Raw genomic sequence first — 11705 nt, 5'->3', positions numbered from 1 at the left:
AAATTAAAATTTTAAATTAATTTAATTTAATCAATTTTTTTAATTTAAAATAAATACCGTTCAATCAAGACTTTCGGTCCTAGCTCCACCTCCTTTCTCAGTCATGGTTGAACACTGCAGGGAAGATTGGGGGCCATGCAAAGCAAAATCCCTATTTAACCTTGGAAATTTTTTAAAATAATGAGAAAAAAAATTTTAATTTGAAAGAATATCGGTGTTATTAGATATTTTTGGAAATATTTATATATTTCTATTTTTCAATCTATATAATTGATGAATTATCATTTCTTAAAATCTATTTTATTATTTACTTTTTTCTCTTTAATTATATTAATTTTTTATTGATAGATTAATGAATAGAGAATTATCGATAATTAGATGAGATAGAGAGAAATTTAATTACTTTACTATGATTTAGTTATTCAATTGTTTTCAAATGATAAATAAAAATAAATGAGATTTGATCATATAGAATCCAAGTAAGAATAGCATATCCTCAGAAAAACTGTTTTTTTTTTTTTTTTATAAGATCAAACTCAAGATGTGACTGTTAGCTAAAATATTAAATGATAATTTATATCGCCATATCTCACTGTTATTAAAAATTAATTTAAAAATTCATGTATAGATAATAAAATAAAAAGTTTACATAATAAAGATAAAGACAAAAAAAATATTAGTGATTTTATAGTCTCATCGCTATTTCAACTGCTAAATTGCTAAAAATTTTATAATTAATTATAACAGCTGATCATTCCATTTCAAAAAAAAAAAAAAAAAAAAAAAAAAAAAAAAGAGACATATACTGTTAGCCGTCAATAATTAATTGTGACTGTTATAGTGATTTATTTTAAAAGAAATTTTATATAAAATTGTACACCAGCTTAAAATTAAAAACAAATATTTTTTTTAATTTATTTTAAATAAAATAATTAATTGAATTAAATTATTAGAAAATTTTATTAAATCATTCTAAGAGGCCAAAAATCAGTGCTTATTGTCTGATATTTGGATGTTCATTTAAAAGTAGAATTTTGTTTTCCAAATAAACAAATCGGTTAGTAAAAATTTTACTATTCTACAGTATTAGACGTGAGAGAACTAATTTAAAAATTAGTTATATCTCAATTTCAAACTAAAGATTTTATAGTTATATATATATATATATAAAAAATTATACTTCACTTCAAATTTTTTAAATTTTAACTACATACATTTATCACCATAAATAATATCATAAATAATTATAATATTGATATTTTAAATAAAAGGGGAATCCACTTTTGTCCTTTTGTCCAAGGTCCAAGTGACACTATTAAGAAATTATCAAATTCAATAATGAAGCATTGTGAGCGAGAGCTACATCTGGAGATGTAAAACAAAAAGAAACCAACATTTAAAAAAAAATTCTTAAACTTTATTAATTTTCAATTTAACTGAATTTTTTAGAAATAAATTTCATTTAACTACTAAATTTTCAAGATCTACCTTATAGCAACTGATTTCATCTTGTAGATGTGAATCCACAATATGAAATTGCAATTGAGGATGCACATTTAATGAAAAACTCCAATTTTAGCTTTTAGGAGTAGTTTTCGTCCAAAACTATTGATTGAGTAGGGATTGGAGTCGGAAGCTAAAACATTGAATTCGACGTGGAAGAAAAAGAAACCAAAGATTCTATAATAACACAATAATCAAGACTTTTTTATTTATATATATATAATAACACATAATCAAAACTTATTTGTGTAGAGAACTCCAAGACATTTTTATGGAGGTCTTACAACCCTATTCACATTAGTATTAGGAATCATAATTCAAGTGTAATTAGGATACCTAAACAAAACAAATTAGAAAAATAATAAACCTAATAAAATTCTTAAATTTCAAAATCTTCTTTCAATACCGCATCAACGAGGTAGAGAAATGACAGGCATACATACACTCTTCTGCTTCCGCTCATTGTTCTCAGCCTCTATAGTGCTGATTCTGCTCCAGACGAATTGAGTTCTTACATCAAACCTAATATACCAACAATCAAAAGGAGATTAAAGTTCTATTTCAAGTGGCTTATGAATTGCTCTTTGATCCTTTATAGCTTCTTCACTGTTACATGCCCAAGGTGGTAGCTATCTTATGCAGGATAATAAACCAACCACGTGCCGATATATACAAGTAAAAGCTACTAGCATGGATTGCACAGAACAAAAGCAGCCAAGAACAATATGTATTTCACAAAATGCAGAAAGTTATCACCTCTGTTCTTCAGAAATGAAAATGACCACTTTGGACTCTCGTTGTTACAAGAAAACTACAAATGTCAGCATGACAAGTGTGAGAATGTTTTTACCAACAATCACCCAAATTTCGTGTATCTATTCTTTTTCTTCTTTCTCCCCCCTGTACCTTCATCTCTTTTTCACTACAAAAGTCTCTTAATCATCCCAATCATTTTCCCATTGATCTTTCTTTGGGGACCTAGAAGTAAGGCCATTGGCTGATATACTACCCGTGCGATGTGCTGCTGGGGACTTCACTGCATTTTCCTCATCCCAGTCATCATCCCAACCCTCATCCCAACCTTCAGCTGTTTCCACATTGTTTAAACTAGATTCTGGCAAACCCATCTCAAGTTCTTGGTAAGGAATACCATCCTGTTGTTTCTTCTTTTTAAACAAGCAGCAAAGCCATAACCCGCCAAAAATTAAAACCGTGAGGATTACGAAGTAGGCACCATTAATGGGAGTGATCAGTTTGTCATAAGAAGGAAGATGCAAGAAATTGTTTTCCTGAGATGCAGGAAGATCAACGTGTAGAATACACTTCCCCTTTCCAGTTTTCAGTATCACTTCATTGCCGTTTCCAACAGTTAAATTGATCTGAAAACAAATAGGAGACTCTGCTCATAAAAGATGCAAATACAGGTATCAAATGCAAAATGGTGAAATTTTCTACTCCCCAGTCCCCATGCATCATCCCTGTCTGCAGCCCTGCCCCACAAAAGAACAGGAAAACCTAACAAGAACAGGGCCCATCTCTAAAAAGATTTAATTCTTGTTATTTATTGTCAATAGCCTGTTCATTAAGTTGCAATACACCAAGCCAAGGACAGGAACTCCATGATCTAAAATGTTAATCAACATTTAGGATAGGGAAAAAGAAAAAGAAAAAGTCCAAAATTTTCCATTATCCATCTAGCCCATCTTACCAGAGGTTTCTGCTAAGACCCCCAAATCAAATAACCAGTCAGCTTTCTGGGTATTATTACTCAGTTTCACATTGATTTGGTTAATGGAGATCAAGAAGCTGCAAGACATTGCAAGTCCTTGCTGACTTTTGAAACATCCTGTTAATATGGGCCAGGAATTTCCTTTGGCTTTCCTTTATTGCACTAGCCACATCATCGGAAACCTCATGGCACAATATTATATATTTCACAACGGACAGTTCCACACTGATTAAAGAAAAATGACAAAAGAAAAGAAAAATGATCCATGCCACACTATCATATGTTCCATGACAATTCCATACTGATTAAAGAAATATGACAAAGGATCAGAAAAATGATCCACACCTTAATAGTTTGGTGTTTGAGTATTTCAAGCACAACATTATCACTGGGATTTGGAGCAGAAAGATTCACTTTCAGATTGCTTTCTCCTTCATTCTGAACTAGAACCACAAATTTTGTGTGCCCTACAAAAGGAAAGGACATTGAGATGATTCATTACATGAAAAGTTATTATTTTAATGCGGAAAAACCTAAGGTGATTGACCATTTTTTTAATACTTTATTCAATCATGCATATCAAATTTCATAACAGTTCAATATATACTTTTTATTTCCTCTTTCTTACATGAATCTTTTAAACATGAACTCTTTTCCAACATACTATGAGTAAAACTTATCATAATAAATGAAATGCTTGCGATGTAATGGACTTGAGAATTGACGCAAATGATTGAAATAGAATATCAATCCTGAGTAAGTTTGCAAATCGCTTGCAATTTGTTTTCAAAAATACATCTCAGCAATCACACCATAATTTTTCCAAGTTAGACAGCTGTGAGTGAATTTCTTTCACTAACAGTTTCTCTACCTGCACATGGTATAGAACTATAGATGCCAGGTGGCTGAGAAATTGAGCACATAATTGAAACTTAAAATAACCTTTTAAAGCTCCTTGATAAAAGATGACTCACCCATCACTAAAGATATAATAGCATAAGCACCAAGATACCTAATAATATAAAGCAGCATACAATATCCTCACCATTTGTAGAAGGTAGGCCGCAAAAAAACACAACTTAGATACTTCATTCTTTTATTAATATAAAAAAGAACTTACAGACAGAAAGATAAAGAATTTAGATACTCTAAATTATTTAAGACTAATTTGCCAACATGTATAGTTGGACACATATCTACACTCTGATATTATCACATGGAAAAGCGCACAGAAATATGTCATTATCATTACACATAAATCTTTATGTTCAAGTATGGTTTGTGTTTGGAAGAACTTCAGAAGTAATCAAAGAAATACAATTAACTATTGGCTTTTGAGACAAGAAAACAAGTAAAAATATTACGAAATAGCAACAAAGTCATTGTACTTCAGAAGTACAAATTGCTTTATGATCCAGCTGTCAAAGGAAGAAATCTTCCAGCATATTATCAATTTGAAGGAAGTTCGGCTGTAGCACTTGTCATTCATAGGTTCAATTGCTTAGCTCTTGGCCGTGCCCCAACCTAGTGCTGATTACAATCCAAGCAACCATTGACCAAGATGAAGTTAATGCTTGCTGTTGAGATTCTTTCTGTAAATAGTCTAGATTTATAGTGATAATTAGAGATATGATTATATGTGATATGATTGGAATATGATTAGGCTATAATTAGGGAATTAATTTATTTTCTTAGTAAGTATGTACTCTTGTAAATAGTACATATACCCCAATTGGCTTGAGGGAAATATTTCTATCATTGATCCCTATAATCCATTAGAACTTCTTCCACTCATAAGGAAATGCCTAGGGCAGAGATACATGTGGGAAATTAGAATTTCTTTCAACTCATCTAAACCTTACTGCCGATATAGTTGAGGATGTAATACTCTTTCCTTCTGTTTCACTTGGTCAAGGCTACATATTTAAAAAGATACTAATACTATCATGAAACATCATCCCAGACTGATCCTTTCCCTTTGTCTTCTTTCTTGTAACTTCAATATTTAGCACCTAACACACAAGTAAACCCACCTCCAGTGGCTCTCAGCTTATTTTCAATGCTTACCACTTCCAACTTCCAACAAGTTAACTCATTCTTATCTGTTCCTTTCTTGCATGCCACATCCTCGTCTCAGCTACGCTAATTTTTAGGACACACTAACACTCCGTTCCATAATAACTAATTGGACAGCAATCCTAAAGAAATCACCATTTATATATTGTCCTTCATTTGTGCAAATAAAAAATTATATATAAAAGAAGTTGACATTGATTGTTACAGCTTATCAATGAATATATTTTATGCAAGGAAGTCATAGACATAGAACATATTGGAACATTAATTCCAAACTTCATCTACTATCCCCTAATCCTGAATAATCCTCTAACTACTACCAATAGCAGCCACCATGAAAGTTAAAGGTTGTAGCAAGCATTCTTTACTGTCACAATCCCATAGTTTCAGTGAACATTTGGACAGGCACCAAAATTCCCAGTTTAGGCCAGCCTAACTTCAACCAAGCCATAATGATGCAGCATGTAGCTGGAAAAGGATCCACACACGATCAAACCCTTAAAATATGAACACGATCTAAAAGGGGTGAGGAGGTTTCAGTTTCAGAAAAACCAAAAGAATTTGATTTAATCGGCTCTGTTATTTGGCTCATTTTGTTTGGTTAGGCTACTCAATTTTTAAGAATTTTAATGGTCAGTTCATTTTATTCGAGTAAAAAAATTGAAGAACCAATGAAACCAACTTTCCTCTAAGTGCTGTCACTCTCAATTTCTACTTCACTCCTCACAGCTTCTTCAGTTTTTCTTTGAGTACTCTGTCCCAGCCCTCTCCGGCTCCTCAACCTTGAGACTATAATACCTCATTGTTGTCACCCTTACACATCACGACACCCACTCTCACAGCCATCCCTCCTTCCATCAAGACTACATCATCTTGCTCTCACCCTCGCCTTATGCTTTTGTCCTTCCCTCACCCACAACTCTCATTAGGATCTCGACATCAACTATCTTCTCTCATCTCAATTTCTCAACTTCATAACACATCCACACTGCCGATTGTCACAGTATAGTTGGATCACAAGTGGTTGGGTACTTACCCAAATATAGATGATTGTTCTTAGTTCTAATGTGTTGATAGAAGAAGCTCACTTAAAGGCACAGTCCTTGTTCACTAGGCTCAAGTTTGACAAAGACTTGAGAGCTCAAATCATACTTCCATAATATATCAAAAAGTTTGAAAGCAAAATACAAACAAATTGTCAAAAAATTACTGATTGGCTCAAAAATAAATATTGCAACAAAAAAAAAAGAGGTCAAATTTTTAATGAGTTTTAGCTAAATATTAGCCCACATCCACGAATAACAATAAATATCCACTATGTGAGGATAATATTACAAATATTGTAACAACCGCTTGAGTAATTCCCACTCGATATGTCTCACAATATTTGTATACCCCTCTCACATAAATACAAAGGCCTCTACTTTGTCCACCCAATGTTTATGCCACCCTCAGTGAAGTAAATATACACCCAAGAGAGAAGATACTATGAGAGTAGAACTCTCACACACATACTCAGTATTTAAGCCATCACCATTAAAGCAAATAATCCTCTAGAACAACTAGAGAAAATACCCCAAGATCGGAGCAGTCAGTGAGCAAATTTCATGTTGATGTTTGATCTTTCAGAGATTTGAGTAAATCATAGCTTGTAGCTTTGATAAAATATTGAGAGTGAGATTTACTTTGGGGTATTTTTCTTAGGGGATCTAGAGGTTATTGCTTCAGTGGGCTTGCTTAAACTTTGGGTGGAGATAGCAAGGGTGTCTATATTTATGTGAGAGAGACATATAAATATTTTAACAGTGTTGTTAAAGGCACCTCACTTTGAATCGCTAGCCTCAGAGAGAGAGAGGCGTCAGGCAGCGCCATCAACTGCAACTTCTATTCCCAATAGCATTAGAGAAAACAAAAAAATAGGAGATCTGTAGGAAGAAGCAGAGAAGAAGAAAGAAGAGGGAGAGAGGAGGAAGAAGATACCTTGTTGGAAGAGAAAGAAATAAAAATTAGATTTAACAAGTCACTTTTTTCCTTGGGTGTAGAAGAGACATGGAATCATTTTTACTTTTCTTCGTTTTTTTTTTGCTTTTATTCCTTAGCATTAGTGACATGTAATAAATTATCTTGGTATTAGTAATAAATAATATTTGTTTACTTATTCATAAATAAAATCCATTTATTCATAAATAATATTTATTTAATAGTAATTTCTTTAGTTATATTTATATACTTTTTTATTATTTTATTATATATTATGTTATTATTCTATATTCTATATTAGAATTATATTCTACATCAAATATTATTATTACTTATTATATAGATTATTCTATTATTATTTAACTATTTATATAATTAATTGTATATTATTTATAATTATACTTTTATTTTTTTATTTATATATTTAGAAATTAATATGAATATTCTATGCATTATATATAGATATAATTTATTACCAACTATAGTTATATATTTTAATCTAACTAAATATATAAACATTTTTATATTAATTATACATATATGTACATGTATATTTAAAATATATAAAAAAAAATGGCTTGGTCGCCTTTTTTAAAAAGGCGTCGCCTTGCCTATGGCGATAGGAAGCTCTATCGTCTTAGTGTCGCCTCTCGTCTTAATAACACGGTATTTCAATAACTATTTGAGTACTTACCGTAGAATATTTTCCACAATATTTATATACCCCTCTCATATAAATACTAAGACCACTATTATCTCCCCCTAGTGTTTAAGTCACTCCCATTAAAGCAAATATATCCCCGGAGAAAATACCTCAAAAGCAAATCACACTCTCACATACCAACGGTTAAAGCCACCTCCTAACGCAGATAACCCTCTGGATCTCCTAGAGAAAATATCTGAGAGCAAATCCCACTCCCAGTTACTTTGATAAACATACCCACTAAAGTAAATAATTCTCTAGATCCTTTAGAGAAAATATCCTGAAAGTAAATCTTACTCTCAATATTTTCCTCAAAGCTATAAGCTCTTATTATCTCTCAAAAAACAAACACTCACATAAAATTTTCTCACTGCACCAAACTGAGAAAACCCCACTCAAGAATTTTGCTTCACACTGATCGATGTTCCAAAATGTTGCGCCATGGACCATTTATAGGCAAGGGCACAACCCTTGCATTGAATGGCCATTGATAGCCATTAGTTGAGCCATTGATTGCCATCGAAAGAGGTGTTAATTACCTCATTCAATGGCCATTTGACTTTGCTTCCTCCTTTTTTTTTTTAATTTATTTTTATATTCAACACTCCTCCACCTAAAAAGAAATTAAAAATACACTACATAAAATTGCCTTTTCATTTGCCTCCATTCAAACGAAACCTTTCCTTCTCTTTTTTCCTTTCAACACTTGTGCTAGACCTTGTTGAATAAGGAGTTTCTTTACTCTTCTTGCCCAAGAATAGAACTTATCTTTTGATCAAGCTTCTTCACCTGAAGTGTGATGAACTGCTTGTCATCTTTTCAATTTTTCTATTTTATTTAGAAGTAACACCCATATCCAAATGTTGTATGTGTCACTGTTACGTTGTTGCGAACTAGGCTCTGACCTCGTCCCTTCAAAACCAAGATTTGATCTTGTCCTTTTGAAGGAGGCTTTGGTATCACTTGTTGGGAAAATATTGATCCAGAAATAAATATTGCAATAGAAAAATAGAAGAGCTAAAATGTTTAGCGTGGTTTTGCTAAATACTAGCAAACATCCATGGATAGCAATAAAATATCTTTTTCAATATGTGAGAATAATATTACAAATATTGTAATAAATAGTTGAATGTGGAAGAAGGGAAGTTTCATTTGGAAGAGTGGGCATAAGAGGTCTTGTCTTTAACAGGATGCGAGTGACTCACGGTCTTCTTTGTTCCTACCCAATATTTTCCACAATATTTACATACCTCTCTCACATAAATACAAAGACCTCTACTATCTCCACCAGTGTTTAAGCCACCACTATGAAGCAAATATATCCCTTAGAGAAAATACCCAAAGAGTAAATCTCACTCTTACATGCCTTGTGTTTAAGCCACCCTACTAAAGAAATAATCATCTAGATCTCCTAGCTAAAATAACCGAAGGGTAAAGTCAAATGGACATTGAATGAGGCAATTAACGCCTCATTCAATGGCCATCATCGGCTAAACCAATGGCCATTCAATGCACGGGCTATGCCCTTGCCCATAAATGGGCAAAGACACAACATTTTGGAGCATCAATCACCATGGAGCACAAGTAAATATATATACACACAATTCAGCCTTGAATAACATATCTCAAGGAACCTTTTATCCTTTTCCCTCTTTTCCAAAAGGGGAAGTCAAAATAACTAAGCAATTAGACTTCTTGAATTTCTTATCAATTATCGCCATAAATTACTGCCCTATTATTCAACCTCATTTGACACGACGGTCATAATTCACAGAACGAAATTAACTAGCAAAGTTAATTGGACTCCCTAAGCGCCACAGAATCTAATTCCACATAAGAGACAAGGGAGTTCTAAAGCATCCCCTCTTTTCTGCCTCTGAATATTGCATAACAGTATATCTAACACCAACTGCACCAATAGCTTGATATCACAAATTACACCTAATGCAAAATTTTAATTAGTTTTGAAGTCGATCTCACCTAACAAAAGCAAATGTATTTGCCCATATAAATACTTGAAAGAAGTGCAAGTCCGCCAAAAGATGCAAGATATGTTATGAAATGTGATGTGAATTACCAGTTTGAAAATTAAGAATGCAGGCAACCAATTTATCCTGATCCTTGCACCTTCTAGTCATCCCAGTACAATTTTGACCAACCTCAGACTGTGAATCCGTTTTATTGTCATTCTTATTTGTTGTTCCATTAGCCTTTACATCCTCCTTTTTGTTTTGGGGAGGCGGGCCCGCAATCGAACCCTTTGAACCAGAATCAACCTTGTTAGAATCATCTGGTACCTTCTTATCCTTTGAAGTTGTCCCATTTGACGTCGTACTATTACCAACCAGTAAAGGATCCGGACTTGGCGATGGAGAAATCTTATAAACAAACAAACAAACAAAGATTAAATTATTTTCTCTAAAAAAAAAAAGCACAAATACAGACAAAGAGAGATTTACTTGATTTGTGCCCGTAGAAGCCACAGCTACAAATCTTCGAAAAGCCGAGAGCAAGGAAGCATTGGAAACATCGGCAACAATAAAAAACAACAAAAATACTGACACAAGCATTCCATTTCTATCCATTTCAAAACACTCCAAGCTTATGAAATCAAATCCCGAAATAAAACCCCTAATCCATTGTCACAGAATTCTCTACAACTCGATCCTATTTCTCAAAATAAAAAAGGAAATACAAAAAAATGAAATTAGAAGAGTCCCAGCCAAAGCGCAGATTTCGCGTAGGAAAACAAGCGAATAACTAGGGGTAATATAATAATATAATCAGGGAAACAGTAAGCAGCCAGAAGATAGAAAATTACAAGATTCTGTGTGCAGATAATCTAGGGTTGTAACTCATTCAAAAGAGATTCGATTTGGGTGCAATCTATGAGGTTTGAGTCGCAGAGAAGCTTGAATCAACGTGAAAACTCTGCTGTAACAGGAAAATAGAGTCGAGTATAGAGACCCGAGCAGAGGCGGGGCCAATAGTGCACGGGCCGCTCCTTGGGTTCAACTTGGGCCCGTGTTTCTGGTGAGTTGATAGGCCTTTCAGAATATTATGCGCAGATCCTGTCTATCTCTTGCCCTTTCATATTTTGGGCCCATTGATTTTCCTCTTTTTTTCAGCTATTAATCCAAAAGAAATTAAATCATCAAAGTGAATTTAAAATATAATTTAAATCTGTATTTGAAACATCACAAGATTTTCCCATAATATTAAATTTAAATCTCTTATCATTTAAAATTTAAATATGTCAATTTCAAAAAATTAAAATTTGTGTATATTTGAAGGGAGTTTAATTTTACAAAATGGATTTTTTTATCAAAATAGATTTTATTACTAAACACATGGCCTCCATATCTATTATGTTCAGCCTCAGGCCAAACTAAGAAAGCTATAATCAAGCCACAACTAGAAAAAAAGGAAATCTCCATAAGCCCCTTAGGAGAAAAGCATAATAGAGATATATTTTCAAAGCTTAAAGAGGAGACGTAAATTAGAGCTTATTGGTAATTCAAATTTATATCTTAATATATTGATAGTTTGAGAATGCAACAAAACAAGCTAGACATCTTGATATATTTTATATCTAAGCACTTGAAATCAAATTCCTACATAAATAGATATAAAATAGAATATTGGTCAACACAACTTGCAATCAAGCCAGAAAATATAAGTAATTCAAGCACAAGTCAAATTTATTTGGAGAGC

At 32.7% G+C, this 11705-nt stretch overlaps 1 protein-coding gene across 2 annotated transcripts; it reads right to left on the bottom strand.

The window, feature by feature from the left end:
• Positions 1 to 2205: 2205 nt before the first annotated feature.
• Positions 2206 to 10946, bottom strand: LOC110622913. Of its 2 annotated transcripts, XM_021767636.2 has the most exons (5): positions 10813 to 10946; positions 10451 to 10658; positions 10069 to 10369; positions 3578 to 3699; positions 2206 to 2882 (listed from the first exon to the last, which is right to left on the bottom strand). In XM_021767636.2, the coding sequence occupies exons 2-5, from the start codon at positions 10574 to 10576 to the stop codon at positions 2439 to 2441; spliced, it is 993 nt and encodes a 330-aa protein (XP_021623328.1). In that variant the 5' UTR covers positions 10577 to 10658; positions 10813 to 10946; the 3' UTR covers positions 2206 to 2438. The 2 variants fall into 2 exon arrangements, with proteins under 2 accessions (XP_021623328.1, XP_021623327.1); XM_021767635.2 differs by having other exon boundaries at positions 10451 to 10936.
• Between the last annotated feature and the right edge of the window lie 759 nt (positions 10947 to 11705).

The sequence above is a fragment of the Manihot esculenta genome, chromosome 9 (assembly GCF_001659605.2).
Source record: "Manihot esculenta cultivar AM560-2 chromosome 9, M.esculenta_v8, whole genome shotgun sequence".
Classification (NCBI taxonomy): Eukaryota; Viridiplantae; Streptophyta; class Magnoliopsida; order Malpighiales; family Euphorbiaceae; genus Manihot; species Manihot esculenta.
The sequence above is the reverse complement of the archived record's forward strand: the minus strand, read 5'-3'. Positions and strand labels throughout refer to the sequence as shown.

Excerpts from the sequence above, each read along its gene's own strand:
- LOC110622913 (XM_021767636.2), bottom strand. The coding sequence starts at position 10,576 with ATGGATAGAAATGGAATGCTTGTGTCAGTATTTTTGTTGTTTTTTATT. Across the intron at positions 10,370-10,450 it reads CTTCTACGGGCACAAATCAA|ATTTCTCCATCGCCAAGTCC; the intron begins GTAAATCTCTCT and ends TTTGTTTATAAG. Across the intron at positions 3,700-10,068 it reads CATTCTTAATTTTCAAACTG|GGCACACAAAATTTGTGGTT; the intron begins GTAATTCACATC and ends TTCCTTTTGTAG.